Here is an 18,586-nt window from a genome sequence, read left to right as displayed (position 1 = left end):
TTTGTTGGCATATAATTGTGCATAGTGTTCTCTTATGAGTTTCTGTATTTCTGCAGTATTTTTTATTTCTCCGCTTTCATTTCTTGTTTTTTTTTGGGGGGGAAGTCCTCTTTCTTAGTGAGCCTGACCAGAGGTTTGTTGATTTTGTTTACCCTTTCAAAAAAACAGCTCTTAGTTTTATTGATTTTTTTCCCTACAGTTTTAAAGTATCTATTTTATATATTTCCTCTTTGATATGCATTGTTTTCTTCCTTCTGTTGACATTAGGTTTTGTTTGTTCTTCCTTTTCTAATAATTTCAGGTGGTAGATGAGTTTGTTCATTTGAGATCTTTGTTTTTTTGAGGAAGGTCTATATTGCTGCATCCTATAGATTTTGTATGGTTGTGTTTTCACAGTTAAACTTAATTGATATTTTGAGGATATTATATTTAAAAAATCCAGAATATACATTCTTTTCAAGTGTACATGCAGCATTCTCTAGGATAGACCCACATACTTGGATAAAAAACAAGCCTCAACAAGTTTAAGAGAATGGAAATTTTTTCAAGTATCTTTTCTGTGCACAATGGCATGAAACTGGAAGTAAACCACACAAAGAAGCAAGAAAAAGCAATTAGATGGAGACTAAACAACATGAACTAAAAGACTAATGGACTGATGATGAAATCAAAGAGGAAACAAAAAAATAGTTTGAGATAAATGACAGTGAGAACACGAGCATAAATTGGTAGATACATTTTCAAAATTATTGTTGGATGAGATATATGTAAAGTGGTTGGTTTGACACGGAAGAACTCAATAGAATAATGTTTTATTTCTCTCACTTTTTGATAAAAATTAGTGCTAAAGCAGCAGTGGGAAGAGTACTCATACATGTCTACCTGGTTAGGAAGCATGGGGTAAAGTAATATAAAGCTTTGCTAGAAAGGAAGTTGAAAATAGGAACTAAGAACCTTAGAAAGAATTCTAAACAAAATTGTAGGCAAAAGATCATGGAATCTAAAAGTGAAGCACAGCATAAAGGTAGCCAAATAGCTTATGTTCATAAAGAATTATAATTATTTGAAAGTGACATAAGAAAAAATAGGCACATAAACTTACAAAGTGTAGTAGGGAATTGTTTTAAACAGAAATTTTCCACAAAATTTGGAAATTTGAGTACAAAATTAAAACTAACTTCACTTTACCATTGAGATTTCTACTGTGCTGTGTTATGCTATAATTGCTCATCTTAATCTATTTGGTAAAATCTTAATTCTCAAACTTTGAAAATATGCAGATAGCATAAGAATGTCAAAGAAAAGTTGTCCATAATGTTAACCTAGTATTAAAAGTAAAAGGAAGAATGGAGGAAACTAGGAAGAACAAATGTTGACTGTTTGAAAGCTCTGGATTAATTTCTGGAATAAATTTATTATTTATTAAACTTAGAATTTGAAGAATATGTGAATGAGAGAAATACGTTTAGATCACTTTTAGAACATAGGCCCTTTCTTGGCCTGAAAGAAGTAATACATTCCTCTTTTTAGTTTTATTTCTTAAGGAAAATGCTACAGTTTGTAGCATGAATATACAAAGATCTGCAAATTCTTTTGTAGACAAGTTAAATCTTCCTAATGGAAAGATCTTGGATTTGTTTGTCAAGAGTTGGGTCTCTTCCAGAAACCAGTAATCTTATATAAGTCACTTAATTTTTTTTTCATTTTTAAAGTTTACATAGTGGATAAAAGTTCGTTCTAAAGTCATTTCTACCTCTACTGTTCTATGATTTTGAAATTTATTTAACTACATTTGCTGCTACTGCTTACCCAAAATATAGATTCAACACTAGGTTACCCAAATTTTGCCTATTTCAAAAGCATAAATCACAAAAATTTTATAGCAAATGCTTATTATAGGTGCTACTTAATAAATTAATTTCTTGAGTAATACTTGGTGAGGTTTAAATAAGTTTAACAGATTTTATATTCCTAGTCTAAGCTATGTTTAAGAGAAAATATTACTATGCTAGTTTATTTAATAATAAATAAATACTGGCTTTAATGGTCAGAATCCATTATGGAATACAGAGGTTTATTTTACTCTAAGAAATAAAGTTTACCAAAATTATTCCTTGTCATTTCTTTTTCCCCTCCATTATAGATATTCGTATACCACTAATGTGGAAAGACTCTGATCACTTCAGCAATAAAGAACGTATGTATGATTTTGATTGTAATTGACGTATTTTCTTTAGTATGTAGTAAATTTGAGATAATTGGGAGAGAAAGCTGCTTCCACACTGAAATAAATGTCATTTGACAGAATAAGCACAATCTTATTGATACGAACCTGTGCAAGGATGCCAACAGGTAATAGAGAAGGAAATTGTGAAACAAAAGGAGATGTTTGAGTGAAGTAGTTAGTAAAGGCCACATTATTTGACCAGAAATATTGGAGAGTATTTTTGCCTTGTTCTCTTCCTTCAGATTATTTAATGGGATATAAGAGAAAAAGATTTTTAGCTTAATCTAATTTTTCTTGTCCTTCAGCATTTTATGGCTTTATATAGACTTAACAAATACATGCATGGCTTGGGTCATGGAAATTAACCTCAAATGATTTGTAGCTGTTAGAGGCAATGCAGAAAAGTTATGACAGTCGTTTATCTTTCTTGTGTATTATGATATAGCTTTGTTCCTCATACTTTAAGCCTGAATCATATTGACCATAATTAGTTTTATATGAAAAATACGAAATCAGGTTAGTGTATTTGTTATTCATTTAAGAAATATAGTTTATAAAGGAATACATGTGGGAATTAAGTGTATCTTTCTGATTACTATAGAGAATTAAGTTTATCTGAAGAGCTCCATTTTCTCAGTAGTGAGGATTTAGTCTTTTAATCACCTAATACTTTAAAAATATATATATTAAATTAGAAAGTCCAGCAGCTATGGTTTTTGTGTTCAGATCTCTACTTTTTATTGTTTTTGTAGTTTCCCCCTTCTCTGTTTGGTGGAAAATGTTTTGTTGTTAATGTGTCTGCTCCTAACCTCTTAAAATAGAAAACTTATTTTTATTAAGTATATTTGGAAGCCAAAATGACAGGGGTAATAGTATATATGTAGTGCTAAATTTGCTATTAATTAAAGCTTACAGAGTTTCCTAGGAATAAAATTTATGAGTTTGGTGGTTACTTTAGGCTGCTGAGAGGCCTATGTTTATAACTTTATTTTTTGATACTCCGTAGTTTAGTTGTATTTTAGTTGGGCAAGCAATTAATATATACTGACAAAACTGTCTCAATAAAAAGTTAAAGGATTACAGTGTACAATGTATGAAAATAAGAATCTGTTAACGAATATTTAGGATATTTTTTTCATTTTCAAGTAGATTTTAACATAATATAGGCATGATTCATCATATGAGTCATTGTTTTAATGTTGTTTTTCTTCTCTAGGATCACAGCACTATGCCATTTTTTGTTTATTCAAAATGGGAGCTGAAGTTTTTGATACTGAGATGGTGATTGTGGATAAAACAATCACAGATATATGTTTTGAAAATGTGACCATATTGTAAGTATTTTTTAAAATCTTATTTGAAGGAAAAGAACCTAAAATTTTACGTTTTTCAGAGGAAGGCAAAATTGTTGCCTTATTTTTGAAGCATTAAAATCTTTAACTGTTCAAATTGATTTTGAACATTGCATTATTTAAAAGCCATTTCTGGATTTGAAATTTTTCCAATGTAAAATAAAGTAGAAATCATATAATATTAGTAGTAAAACTGTGAATACAATGAGTGAGTTTAAGCATGAAACAGATTCTTACATCTCATATAGAGATTTACTTACAGAAATATTAAAATAGTGTAACAACTTTATTAGATACTTCTGAAATATGTACTGTAGGAAAAGCACTTTAGTAAAATTTCAAGATGTTCTTTTTCTTATGGTGCACTTCTTTCATGTACGCCAAAACAATAAAAAATTGGGTGATCCTCAGGGCCATTTTTATTGCCCCTGCTCTTTTACAGGCTTATTTTATTGTGGTCATAATATAGAACTAGAAAGAACTCCTCCGGTAGCCACTGAAATCATTTTTAACTAATATGAGTTTTTCCTGGTATTTTTTTCTATTGGCCTAAATTAGTATGTGATTTGTATTTCTTACAGGGTTTCAAAGACAGTATCTTCATATTGAAATACTAGTAACTACTTATCAATTAAAATGAAATCAATATATATGTTTTTTCCAGTCTTTAGTTATGGAACTATATACAGTTGAGATTGAAAGTACTAGTTTTGCCACTCATGTAGCATTAAAAAAAGGACTATTGCAACCATGTTTGGGGCTTTGGTCCACTGTCCCCTAAGTACTTGTACAACAAAGAAAAATAAACTACTTTTTTGTGTGTAATTAGTAGTGTAGGCCATTTTGTAAGCTCTGTTGAACCAAAGGAATTTACTTAGGCTTCCCCAAATATTGCCAAATGTTTATATAATGGAGACTAAAAAAATTAATTTTTATTATTTATCTAAATATGTTTATTTCCATTATCAAATATTATAGTGCATTTATTCATGGCAAAATTGTCCTGTTAATGGACTCTTTTCTTCACAACAATTTTCTTTTATTTATTTTCACCACAAACAAAAAAAATCATGATATTTTTCACAGAACAGTGTAAGTTCCTTGGTAAGACAACTCATGATTTATAATTTTTTAATAATTCTGTAAATATTTCAAATCGTTCTAAAAATAACTGCTCACAAATGTTCTAAATGTTGTTTTAAAATGTGCTTTTTGTTATGATTGTTTTAATAAGTATTCAGTATTTATGAATCCCTGATTTTTCCTCTAAATATTGACATTTGTTAGTCATTACCAGGAATACTGTATGTTTAAAAGTTGCCAAATAATAAACTATAAGAGTATTTCGAATCCAATTATTCCTTGGATTTATTCAAACTATAGATTGGCTGTGTATTTAAAATCTCTGTGACTGATGGATCTTCCTTTACAGGCAAAATCTGCTGGTGAACCTCTTTTGCAATTTTAAGTATATTTTATTAGTAGTAATACCACCACAGTCTTTTAGTTCATTGTGTCTGAGAAAGAACAAAGCCAGTCTTGACATTGCAGATTTTCTGCATATTGTTTTAATACATACTGAATATATTTTATGCTAGATTAAGAATACAAAGATTATCAAGACTTCACTCCACCTCAAGGAGTTCATGGTTTGAAGTCTCTCTCTCTTTTTTAAGATTGGTAATATTTATATTTATGCTGGGTGCTAATGCACAAAGTTTATTTGTTGTAGCATTGTGCATTTTTACAGATACATCTAATGTTTTGTGAAGTATATCTCATTATATTCATTTGTTTTCTCCTGTATAACCAAATAGTGAAATGTTAGAGTTATTAGGTACAAAGGTGGAGCAGGAAGGAAGGGCACATTGTTGAGTGGACTGTAAGCACTTTATGAAAAAGACACGAAAACTAAACGTTTCAGCAGAAGAAACCTTTTGTTTAATTTTCTTTCCTTTTTGTTTTTACATCTTTTTCCTTTTGAGGAATGGTCATTTCAGGAAATCACACATATAATGTAAATGCCTTAAAATAATTATATTAAGGAAATGAAAAGGAACAATAACATTGGCAACAAAACAACCAGCGCATTTTATTCTTTTTCTTTAAGTAATTTGCCTGAGTATATTGTTTACATTGAGTTAATATTGCCCTACTTTAGAAGCTGGTAGCTCTAGAAGTTGCAGTGACCCTCTCAAGTCATTTAGATACTAAATAAACTCAGGGAGATTCTATCTCATTAATATATATTAACATAAACCTGTTCCAAATGCTGCTTTGAAAAGTTACGAAAACATCAGAGGGTGTTGTAATTTTATTTTCTAAGTTAAATTTCTAACATTATGGTTGTCCTTGTTTTTAGTAATGAAGCAGGGCCAGACTTTCAGATAAAGGTGGAGGTATATAGTTGCTGTACAGAAGAATCTTCTATAACTAACACACCAAAAAAATTAGCTAAGAAACTGAAAACATCTATAAGCAAAGCTACAGGGAAGAAAATCAGTTCAGTGCTTCAAGAAGATCATGAAATGTGCTTGTCCTTCAGTTCTGCTATTTAGTAAGTTTTCTAATACAATATTTATAGAGACATAGTATAATTATGTATTTGTGACATTTTAGAGTATTGTATGTGGTGCATATGTTTACATTTTAAATGGGAAAAGACATCCTGAAGCAGTAACAAAACTTGGTTGTCTGACATTTACCCAGCTGAGGTGGCATGTTCCTTTGAAAGTAGAAAGTTGGGTGACAGTGTGTTTTTAGTGATTTGAAATTCCAAGATCTAGCAGAAAGATGAAATTTTTTTCTTGAAAAGGGACTAGCTATAAATCAAACTGTTTGCTCCGTATCAATCTACTAATTGAATTTCTGAATATATGTCATGCTTTCAGTCTTACAGATTTTAAAAAATATTTTGCTATAACAAAATCACATTACCATTATCACACCTAACAAAATAAAAAAATAGTCCTAAATATGATCTTATAACCATTCTTTGTTCAAATTGCCCCAGTTCTGAAGTTCTCTTCTGATTTGTGCAAATCAAGGTCCAAACAAGGTCTGTAACATTGCATTTACGTGAATCTTTTAAATTTCTTTTAATATTTAACAAGTTTCTATTTCTTTGCCATCATTTATTGAAGAAGCTAGATCTTAAAGTAGATTTTCCATATTTTCAGTTTATCTGATTACATCTTTGTGGTCTTTATAAAACATCTTTTTCTATCCCATGTTTCTATAGCTTGCAGTTAGGTCTAGAGGACTGATTAGTTTCAGATTCTCTTTTAGGGCAATAATATTTCATATTGATTATATGTACTTTCTACTGTATTCCATTTGTAGGTCTTGTTTCACTTTCAGCTGTGTTAAAACTGATCGGTGGGTTCAGGTGTTGTTAGCCTGATACATCCATTGTCAAGTTCCCTATCAATGTTATATCTAATAGTTTTAGCAGCTGTGACTGATCATTATTACATTCAGGATTATAATTTAGTGGCTTTCTAAATTTGTCCTCCATTTATTTATTTATTTTTCTATATGCAGTCATTTTATTTTTTAAAAATTTATTTATTTTTAATTGAAGGATAATTGCTTTACAATATCGTGCATTTATTTTTAAATCTGGAATTCTCTCAAAGAATAACCTTCTTTCATGAACTCTGTATAAATGCAAAAAACTGATGATGGTAAAGGAGGAAAAAATATACTTAATTCTTTTATTTACCCAATTTTACTGTCTGAGTCACGAGGGAAGCCTTATTTACCCAATTTTAGAATAATTTGATATCCTTGCATGGAAGTGATTCAGTTCAGTTCAGTTCAGTCGCTCAGTCGTGTCCAACTCTTTGCGACCCCATGAATCACAGCACACCAGGCCTTCCTGTCCAATACCGACCCCCGGAGTTCACTCAGACTCATGTCCATCGAGTCGGTGATGCCATCCAGCCATCTCATTCTCTGTTGTCCCCTTCTCCTCCTGCCCCCAATCCCTCCCAGCATCAGAGTTTTCCAATGAGTCAACCCTTCGCATGAGGTGGCCAAAGTATTGGAGTTTCAGCTTTAGCATCAGTCCTTCCAATGAACACCCAGGACTGATCTCCTTTAGAATGGACAGGTTGGATCTCCTTGCAGTCCAAGGGACTCTCAAGAGTCTTCTCCAACACCACAGCTCAGAAGCATCAGTTCTTCGGTGCTCAGCTTTCTTCACATGGAGGTGATTAGTGTTTTGTTTTATTTGAACTCCTGCAGGTTTTATGTATTTTTGTTTCAATCTAATGCAGTTGTTACTATCTTCGAAGGCAAATTGCCCCATCTTTGACCAATGGGAAACCTTTAAGCTGACTCAGCATCTTTTTGATACAACCTGATCAGAGGAGCCTGGCAGTCTGCAGTCCATAGGATTGCAGAGTTGGACATGACTGAAGTGACTTAGAATGCACACACAATCTCTAATTAGCTTCTTTGCTTTGTGACCAGGGAACATGTTCTGTGTTCATGTTTTATTTTTCAGCTCAAGCTTAGAATCACCACCTCTGCAAGGAGCCCTGGTTTCTTTCAGATACTTTCTTTAAACATTGTGTTTGTTGCTTTACAAGTAGTTTTATCTTTCTTTCTTAGGAAAACTGTTGTACAGGCAGCATTCCTAGAATTTGTTTGCATGTTGGCTCTTCAGCATGTCAATAATTTTACTATAATTATAAAGCAAAATATTTTAGGTGTAGATCCTGGAAATCTCAGTCATTGGAATATAACTAGCTTTTCATATCAGTTATATTACATGTGAAAAATGCGTTGGGACTTTAGTAATGTGGCTTTCAGTTTATTTTGATTGAGACCGCAAGTAAGAAATGCATTTTGTATCATTACTGAATACACAGTACCATCAGCAGTCAGATTTCATGAAACAATACCTAGCTTTTGCTATTTATAGCATAGCCATTAGATTTCTTTTATTCTAGGTATCTTCAGTTTTTTTAAAATGCTGTTTATGAATCATTAAATTGATTTCATGATTCTTGAATGGGTCCCATCTATTGAAGAACAGTCATAGAAGATATAAGTCTTTATAATATAAATGTCATTAAAAAAGAGGAAGGGAGACCCTTTAATTTTCCCTCTTTAGAATTTGAAGGCCAACTTAAAACTTTTCTAGATTAAGATTATATCAAGTATTTGCTAGAAAATGTTTTAATTCAACTGTAAGATAATGAAACTATACTTTTTGTTGAATAAATGAGCAATTATATTTCTAGTTTGAAACATAGATTTTAGAATTGAAAGAGACCTTAGAGATAATCACCAAATTCAATAGTTTTAAAATGTTTTTAAGCAGCAAAATTCTTTATTTAGAAAATGACAGCACTAGTAGTATCCTGAACAAGTATTTCCTGGGCCTCAGTTTTCTAATATGAAAAGTAAGGATGCTTAGACATAATCATTTATTTTTAGAAGGCTCCTTAGATCGCTTCTTGGCCTTTTGGCTAAGATCAAGTATAAGCCTCCTTAGAGACATTTTAGGGTTTCCTGTACCTTTCAAGCATGTAAAAACAATAAGTGGGCTTTTCATACAGTTCAAAACTTCATGGTTTCAGTACTTGATTTTTTTATCCTGTCATTTATTATTTGTGTGACCCAGGACAGATTAATATACTGTCCGGGTTTTTCTTTTTCCCTCTGTAAAGAGGGAATAATAATAATAGAATAATATTTAAATCCATAGGATCATTATGAGATTAAGAAAGATAATTCATGAACTTGCTATGTTGTAAGCATTTAATGAATGTAGCTCTTACCTTATTGTTACTATTTTTACTGTTCTGGATGAATGATTTTTCTGAAAAATTTTATTTAAAAAATTCATGCAGAAGCACTGCATGAGGAAACTTTCCTAGGATTATAAAATGTTGGCAGGGTCTTCCCTGCTGGCTTAGTGGTAAAGAATCCACCTGCCATTGCAGAAGACATGGGTTTGATCCCTAGTTTGGGAGGATCCCACATTCTGCAGAACAACTAAGCCCATGCACGAACCCACTTGCTACAAGTACTGAAGCTTGTGTGCCCCAGAGCCTGTGCTCCCCAACAAGAGAAGCCACCGCAGGCAATGAGAAGCCCACGAACCGTAATGAAGAGTGGTCCCCACTCACCACAACTAGAGAAAAGCCCACACAGCAACAAAGACCCAGCACAGCCAAAAAAATAAGTAAAACTATATTTAAAAATGTAGGCAGATATTTTAAAATTTAAATCCAGTGATTATAATTTCATAAAAGATAATCTAAGTGATTATATATAAATCTAACATTTTATATATAATAATAATTATATATAAATCTAAGTGATTTGCCAACAATGGTCCGTCTAGTCAAGGCTATGGTTTTTCCAGTGGTCATGTATGGATGTGAGAGTTGGACTGTAAAGAAAACTGAGTGCCGAAGAATTGATGCTTTTGAACTGTGGTGTTGGAGAAGACTCTTGAGAGTCCCTTGGTCTGCAAGGAGATCCAACCAGTCCAAGCTAAAGGAGATCAGTCCTGGGTGTTCATTGAAAGGACTGATGTTGAAGCTGAAACTCCAGTACTTTGGCCACCTGATTAGAAGAGCTGACTCATTTGAAAAGACCCTGATTCTGGGAAAGATTGAGGGCAGGAGGAGAAGGGGATGACAGAGGATGAGGTGGTCGGATGGCATCACCGACTCGGTGGACATGGGTTTGGGTGGACTCCGGGAGTTAGTGATGGACAGGAAGGCCTGGCGTGCTGTAGTTCATAGTGTCGCAAAGAGTCAGACATGACTGAGTGACTGAACTGAATCTAAGTGATATTATAACTTATATTTAACCTATACTCCTCTCCAAGCCTAGAAGTGTTTTTGAGAATAACATTATTGATATTAAGTTCTTTGTAACAGGGATTGTTATTTGTCTTGAAGTGTTTATTATTCTATTCAGGTTTGTCATTCTATTTTGTTGTTGTTTAGTCGCTAAGTCATGTCCAACTCTTTTGTGACCCTGTGGGCTGTAGCCCACCAGGCTTCTCTCTCCCTGGGATTTTGCAGGCAGGAATACTGGAGTGGGTTACCATTTCCTTCTCCAGGGAATCTTCATGACCCAGGAATAATTCTATTTGGTTTATACCTAAATCAAAATATTAGTTTTCCTTATCAACATTTCCCATGAAACTTGTATGGAATTTGCTTATTTATATCATTAAAGTGGATCAAAAGATAGGATAAAACCTTTTATAGCATTTCAGCAATTTATATTCTTTTAATACCAGCATTTCTTTTGAGCTTTTGGTGTGAATGCTGAGTGTACCAAATTAAACTCATAGCCCAAGACCAGTCTTACCTGATCCTTCTTTAACTGACCACTTCAGCATCCTGGTAGGCGTTTCAGAATAGCAGTAGTGATCAAAATGCCTAAAAGGATCAATTTTTATTTCTTTAATAGTGATTTAGTTGAGTGAGAAGATTCCTAACATAGCTTTTAATTTTTAACCAAAATGGGCAAAATATATCTTCTCTAGTAATATGTCATGTGACCAAATATAGCTGTTCTTCCTTACAAAAGAGTACATTTTTTTTTCAGACTTCCATTTAAGGTAGTCATTTATTTTTTCATAATGTTTTTGGAACGCTTGCTGCATCAAATGTTACAACAATTGGCCTATTTGTTAAAAAAAATGTAGCTGATTAAACTTTTGGAAACTCAGTATTAGGGTTGGCTTAAAAGAATGAGTGTAATGTTTTAGTAAGAAAATGTTATCCTGACAAGAATGCTTTAAAAGTGAGATCATTGTTGATTTTGGAAGCATTGGCATTGTAATTAGTCATGGTTTAAAAGTGAAGTAACTTGAAATATCATCATAAAGTATTGTTTGATCTGAAAGAAGACAGTGAACATTTTTGGTAATTCTTAGCATGCTCCCTGGTGTGATTCATTTATTCGTTTTATTTGTGGAATTTAGCTTACTGAAATTCCTGTAACTAGATTTTTCCCAGTGTTTCTAATAGCTGAATTAACTATTTTATGTACCTTGAGAACCAGTTAGTACGTTATTCTTCATTGTATAAATATACATCATTTTAAACAATTAGCTTATGGAAACTAGTAAAATTGAGAGTGATTATTTACTTGACAGAAAAGTATTAACTAAACATTAACTAAAAAAAAAGCCATTATGCTACATTTTAAATTAAACTTATAAAGCAAATATCTTTGTGCAGAATAACTGGATTATTTATGTTTTGAGGAACAGTGATATTGATGGTTTGGTAGTGTGAAAGATGATGCAGTGTTCAAAATTAACTAAGGAATTACTCAGCTATGGGGTATAATTTTATTTATTTATTCATTTAATCATTTTAGAAATGATTATTGAGCAGTTGTATCATGTGGTACTTTGGATTTAAAGGTTAGTAAGCCATGTTTACTGCACTCAAAATTCTTGCAATAGTAAAAGATAGTATTTATCTGTTTTAATAGACAAGTACCTTAATTAAACTATTAATGATGTATAAAGGGTTGTGGTAGTAAGTATGATCTAGTGGGATTCTGTTTCCAGTGTACTACTTGCTAGCTACAGCCAAGTCAGTTAAACTGCACATAGGTAGATGTAGTATTATAATGCTTTGCATGTTTTGATTTTTAGGGGAGGGTTTTCATCCTGCTACTTCGCAAATCCTACAACATTGTTTATTTCATTGTGTGTGTGCTTAGTCACTCAGTCATGTCTGACTCTTTGAGACCCCATGGACTGTAGCCTGCCAAACTCCTCTGTCCATGGGATTTTTCAGGCAAGAATACTGGAGCAGTTTGCCATTTCCTCCTCCAAGGACTCTTCCTTACCCAGAGATCCAACCTGCATCTCCTGTGTCTCCTGCATTGCAAGTGGATTCTTTACCTGCTGAGCCATTGGGGAAACCCCAGTTATTTCATTATAAAAGTAATATAAACTTTAGAAATAGAACCTGGAAAGAGAAAAAAATGTATGCAGTTTATTATAGATCAAATGGGCTTCCCTGATTGCTCAGTTGGTAAAGAATTCGCCTGCAATGCAGGAGACCCCAGTTTGATTCCTGGGTCAGGAAGATCTGCTGGAGAAGGGATAGGCCACCCTCTCCAGTGTTCTTGGGTTTCCTGTGTGGCTCAGCTGGTAAAGAATCCACCTGCAATGCGGAAGACCTGGGTTCAATCCCTGGGTTGGGAAGATCCCCTGGAGAAGGGAAAGGTTCCCACCCCAGTAATCTGACCTGGAGAATTTCATAGGCTGTATAGTCCATGGGGTCACAAAGAGTCGGACATGCCTGAGTGACTTTCACTTTCACTTTATAGATCAGTTCAGTTCACTCGCTCAGTCTTGTCCAACTCTTTGTGACACCATGGACTGCAGCACGCCAGACCTCCCTGTCCATCACCAACTCCTGGAGCTTGCTCAAGCTTATGTCCATCGAGTTGGTGATGCCCTCCAACCATCTAATCTTCTGTTGTTCCATTCTCCTCCTGCCTTCATTTGTTCCCAACATCAGGGTCTTTTCCAATGAGTCAGTTCTTCACATCAGGTGGCCAAAGTATTGGAGTTTCAACTTCAGCATCAGTCCTTCCAATGAACATTCACAACTGATTTCCTTTAGTATTGACTGGTTGGATCTCCTTGCAGTCCAAGGGACTCTCAAGAGTCTTCTCCAGCACCACTGTTCAAAAGCATCAATTCTTTGGCACTCACCTTTCTTTATGGTCCAAATCTCACATCCATACACGACTTCTGGAAAAACCGTAGCTTTGACGAGATGGACCTTTGTTGGCAAAGTAATTTCTCTGCTTTTTAATATGCTATCTAGGTTGGTCATAGCTTTTTTTTCAAGGAGCAAGTGTCTTTTAATTTCATGGCTGCAGTCACCATCTGTAGTGATTCTGTAGCCCCCCAAAATAAAGTCTCTTATTGTTTTCCTATCTATTTGCCATGAAATGATGGGACCAGATACCATGACCTTAGTTTTCTGAATATTGAGTTTTAAGCCAGCTTTTTCACTCTCCTCTTTCACTTTCATCAAGAGGCTTTTTAGTTCTTCTTCGCTTTGCCATGAGGGTGGTGTCATCTGCATATCTGAGGTTATTGATATTTCTCCCAGGAATCTTGATTTCAGCTTGTGCATACTTTTTATAATTTTGAACTGGTATTTTTCCTCCAGGTTTTAAAGTAACTAGCTTTGTGAGATACATATATTAATAATTATGCTATACATTCATATATATGTGTGTATATATGTACACACACACATTTTTTCCTTGAGTTATTACAGAGTCTTTATATGATCATTTTAATGACCACATTATCTATCAGTTGGTTCTATCATTCTTTATTCTTAGGGGAGGTTATCAATAACTTTTTTGTATTATTATTTTAAGATGTGTAATTCATTGGAAACAGAGTCTAATGTATTACATGTTTATCTCAAATAGTTGAGGAAAAGATGTCTTAGCCACAGTTATTTTATAAGGCCTGAGAAAGAGTTCAACATATATTTGGGTCATCACACAATTTTAGCCTATTCTGCCATACACGTTGCCACCTCTGCAATGCACTTGGTACAAATGCACAGCCTATAATCTAGCTACTTCCTGTGTACACTAAAAGCAATATTTCATATTCCATTGTGTATGGAAATGATGCTATTCTTGAAGTGAAGAATAATACTTTTAGTGGTCAGTAAGAATAAATTATATCACTCCTAAAAGTAAAACACTGAAGTATCTTCATTCTCTTTCTCTCCCAGTCTCTGCCTCTTACCATTTCAGATAATATTTCTTGATGAATTTAAAATACATGCAGACTGTTCATCTAATACCTTGACCTCTAAGTTTCATGACTTTTGCCTCTGGTGATCTTGTGCCTGTTTTAGCCATCCATCCCACAGTTGCACCCTAGATCTTGTCATTACTAATAATTGCACATGGTCTGTGTAGTAATATCCAACAATATCTACCACCTCCCACATTTCCAGCTTTATCTGTTCAATATTCTGACTCCAATTAGCTTAAATTCCTTGATTTACCATTTTATTATTTTCTATTGTTTCTCTCCTTTTGTTATACTTACCTTGGAGAAACTTCAGTTCAGTTCAGTCACTCAGTCATGTCCGACTCTGATCCCATGGACTGCTTCACGCCAGGCTTCCTTGTCCATCACCAACTCCCGGAGCTTGCTCAAACTCAGATCCATCAAGTTGGTGATGCCATCCAACCGTCTCATCCTCTGTCGTCCCTTTCTCCTCCTGCTTTCAGTCTTTCCCAGCATCAGGGTCTTTTCCAGTGAGTCAGTTCTTCACATCAGGTGGCCAGAGTATTGGCATTTAAGCTTCAGCATCAGTCCTTCCAATGAATATTCAGGACTGATTTCCTTTAGGATTGGCTGGTTTGGTTAAATCCTGCCTTTAGCTCCTCTGCACCTGCACTCATGAGGAATAGATGAGGAAACGAGAATAATAATACTGTCTGGTCTCACTTTAGAGGGATCACTGATCTTAAGTGAGTTCCAGTATGAGCAGTCGTCCTAAGTGTCCACAGCCTTTCACTTTACCTCTCGTCAGAATAAGTATTTTACATTACATTACTCTCTTATAGAACCACCTTCTTCACTCCTTATTCAAAGCTGATGTTGTTCAGTTGCTGAGTCGTGTTGGACTGTTGGTGACCCCATGGATGTACACTCCAGGCTCCTGTGTGCTCCACTATCTCCTGGAGTTTGCTCAGATTCGTATCCATTAAGTTGGTGATGCTTTCTAACCATGACATTCTCTCTGACCCCTTCTTTTGCCTTCAGTCTTTCCCAGCATCAGGGTCTTTTCTAGTGAATTGGCTCTTTGCATTAGGTAGCCAAAGTATTGGAGCTCCAGATGAATATTCAGGGCTGATTTTCTTTAGGATTGACTGGCTTGCAGTCCATGGTACTCTGAAGAATCTTCTCCAGCACACAGTTTGAAAGCATTAATTCTTTGGCACTCATCCTTCTTTATGGTTCAACTCTCACATCTATACGTGACTACTGGAAAAACCATAGCTTTAAAAGACCCTTGCTCCTTGGAAGGAAAGCTGTGACAAACCTAGACAGCGTTTTAAAAGCAGAGCCATCACTTTGCTGACAGAGGTCTGTATAGCCAAAGCTGATGACTTCATTTGATACAGCATTGATGATGCTGAAGTAATCAGAAGAGAACTTGCGTATCCTCTGTCAAACAAATCTATCAGCCTACCTGCATTTGTGTCTTCATTTGCTGCTTTCCTTCCTTTTGAACTGCCTTTCCTCCATCTGAGACCACCTACCTGTGCATTAGGTCATCTTCTCAAGTGCTCAAAAGTTGGCTCCTGCACATGTCCCCCCTTCTTCTCTACCATCAGTTTTTCTTCTAGTGCATCATTTCCAAAAACATAAACATGCTGAAGTACCTCGCATTTCTCGTGCCCCATTGCACAGCTGTCCTTTACAGAAAAATTTTTACATACTCTATCTCCACTTCCTGTCCTCCCATTCTCTTGAACCACTCAGTCAGGTTTCACCATGTTAACTTCTGTCCCATCCTATAGAAACTGCTCTCATCCAGGTCAGCAGTGATCTCTACGTTGCCAAATACCATGGTCATTTATCAGTATTCTTCCTCCTGGAATTTTCAGTATTCAACACAGTTGATCACTCTCCTTGAAACACTTTTTGAACTTGGCTTCCTTGGGTACCACTTTTGTGATTTCTCTTCTGCCTCAGTGACTGTTCCTTGCCTGTCTCCTTTGTTCATTGTGCTTCAATTTAATCTGAAATGATGGAGTACTTGTGTCCAAATACTCAGTTGTCACATTTTATTTAACTATCTAACTTTCATTAAATATCATTTATCCCGTCGCTCAGTCGTGTCCGACTCTTTGCGACCCCGTGGACTGTAGCCTACCAGGCTTCTCCGTCCATGGGATTTTCCAGGCAAGAATACTGGAGTGGGTTACCATTTCCTTCTCCAGGGGATCTTCCCGACCCAGGGATCGAACCCGGGTCTCCCGCATTGGAGGCAGACGCTTTAACCTCTGAGCCACCAGGGAAGCCCCATATATTGGTAACTCCAAAATTTCATTCTTTCCTACTTTTTCCTCTCATAACTCCAGATTCATTATCCACCTGCCTACCCTACAACCCAGTCTCAAACTTAATCTGTTCAAAACTAAATTTTTACTTCCCATACCCCTTATTTTCTCAGTCAGCCTCTTTGCAGTTAATAACAATTCCCTTTTTCTAGTTGCTCAGGCCAAACTCTTTGGAGTTGTCCTTGATTCTTTCCTTTCTTTTGCATCCCGTGTCCACATTGGGTCAACTTTAGAATATATCAAAAATCTTAGCACTTCTCAACATCCCATCAACTGCCACCCTATTCCAGGCCTGCATCAGCTCTTGACTGGTGAGGTGCTCTTGACTGGTGAGGTGCAGTAGCTTTCTAGTTGGCATCTCTGTTTCTCTCTTGGCCTCCGTGGTCTTTTGTCTACATGCCAGCCAGAGGGATCATTAAAAAATACAAGTCAGATCATAGCACATGCCTCTGCTCAAAACCTACCACTTGCTTCCTATCTCACTCAGAATAAAATCCAGGGGCCTCATCATGCCCTCTTGCAGTGTAGGGTGTCTGCCTGTACTCGGCTGCAAGGCATGCCCTCCTGCAGTGTAGGGTGTCTGCCTGTACTCGGCTGCAAGGCATGCCCTCCTGCAATGTAGGGTGTCTGCCTGTACTCGGCTTGTGTCTCCCTCTCTGTTCCTGTAGTCCTGCCACACTGACTGCCTTGTTGTGTGTCAGATGCACCTAGCGTCACTCTCTTACATCACTTATCCACTTCTTGTCAATAATCTGTTCCTGAAAATAACACATTTTGCACTAAAACACTAATAGGGAATCTATTTACCATTGTTTAGCATGAGAACGGAGAAGGCAATGGCTAGCCACTCCAGTACTATTGCCTAGAAAATAATGGATGGAGGAGCCTGGTAGGCTGCAGTCCATGGGGTCGCTAAGGGTCGGACACGACTGAGCGACTTCACTTTCACTTTTCACTTTCACACATTGGAGAAGGAAATGGCAACCCACTCCAGTGTTCTTGCCTGGAGAATCCCAGGGACGGGGGAGCCTGGTGGGCTTCAGTTTATGGGGTCACACAGAGTCGGACACGACTGAAGTGACTTAGCAGCAGCAGCAGCAGCATGAGAAAAATTGTAGTTGCATAAAATCCATGTGTCAGTGACAAATTATTATGTTGAGATAGTGCTTAAATATTGTGCCCCATCACCAAGCAACTCATGATTGTTAATAGGCAATTTTGTGTGTAGTAATATTTGCTCTTCTATTATAATTGCTGTTCTCAATTGCTTTTATTCTTCACTATTTTTTAAAAATACTTCCTCAACTTTTGAGGGGCACTTATTATGTAACAGTAGGGAAAAATAAGAGCTAATAATGAAACTCACTATAGGAATTTGTCAGGACAAGTGAAAATAGCAGAGAATGCCCCACACTGAGAATAAGGTTCTCATAGTGTGTCTTTGCTCTAGCAACCTTCCCAATAGTCTGAATAGAAGTCTGAATTATACCAATTGTATTCAGAATGTAACTTAAAAATGTATTTAAGAGTTGTTTTGTTAAATTTTTTTTTTTTTTGGTCAAGTTTTGCAGACAGAAGCCTCCATTTTCCTGTGTAAGCACTGACAAAAAGCATTAGCTAGTAAGAGATATCTCTTGTCTATGATGGTTGTATATTGAAAACCAAGATATGCATGCTCAGTCGCTGAGTTGTGTCCAACTCTTTGAGACCCCTTAGACTGTAGCACGCCAGGCTTCTCTGTCCGGATAAATCAAACCAGTAAAATCAAGTGCTGTAAATCTTAAACTTATACAGTAACGTATGGCAGTTGTTTTTCAATAAAACTGAAAAATCCAAAACCAAGACGCCTTCACCCAGGGAACAACATTCTGTGGAGTGTGCCATT

The 18,586-nt window shown here is 35.5% G+C and overlaps 1 protein-coding gene across 4 annotated transcripts in view; it reads left to right on the top strand.

Annotated features, from left to right (window-relative positions):
- The window catches only part of RTKN2 (rhotekin 2), a 118,615-nt gene that overhangs the window by 44,251 nt on the left and 55,778 nt on the right, over positions 1-18,586 (top strand). For 3 of the 4 annotated variants that reach the window (XM_088841912.1, XM_088841914.1, XM_088841913.1), the window contains exons 4-6: positions 2,144-2,197; positions 3,444-3,561; positions 5,942-6,136. In XM_088841912.1, coding sequence (XP_088698038.1) covers positions 2,144-2,197; positions 3,444-3,561; positions 5,942-6,136 — 367 coding nt within the window. The remainder of the gene's footprint in view (positions 1-2,143; positions 2,198-3,443; positions 3,562-5,941; positions 6,137-18,586) is intronic. The other variant, XM_088841915.1, reaches the window with a different exon arrangement.

This window comes from Moschus berezovskii, chromosome 12, assembly GCF_049115385.1.
Source record: "Moschus berezovskii isolate FMDL1 chromosome 12, NW_MosBer_1.0, whole genome shotgun sequence".
In the NCBI taxonomy this organism is placed as follows: domain Eukaryota; kingdom Metazoa; phylum Chordata; class Mammalia; order Artiodactyla; family Moschidae; genus Moschus; species Moschus berezovskii.
Note: the sequence above shows the minus strand (reverse complement) of the source record. Positions and strands in the feature narration are given on the sequence as shown.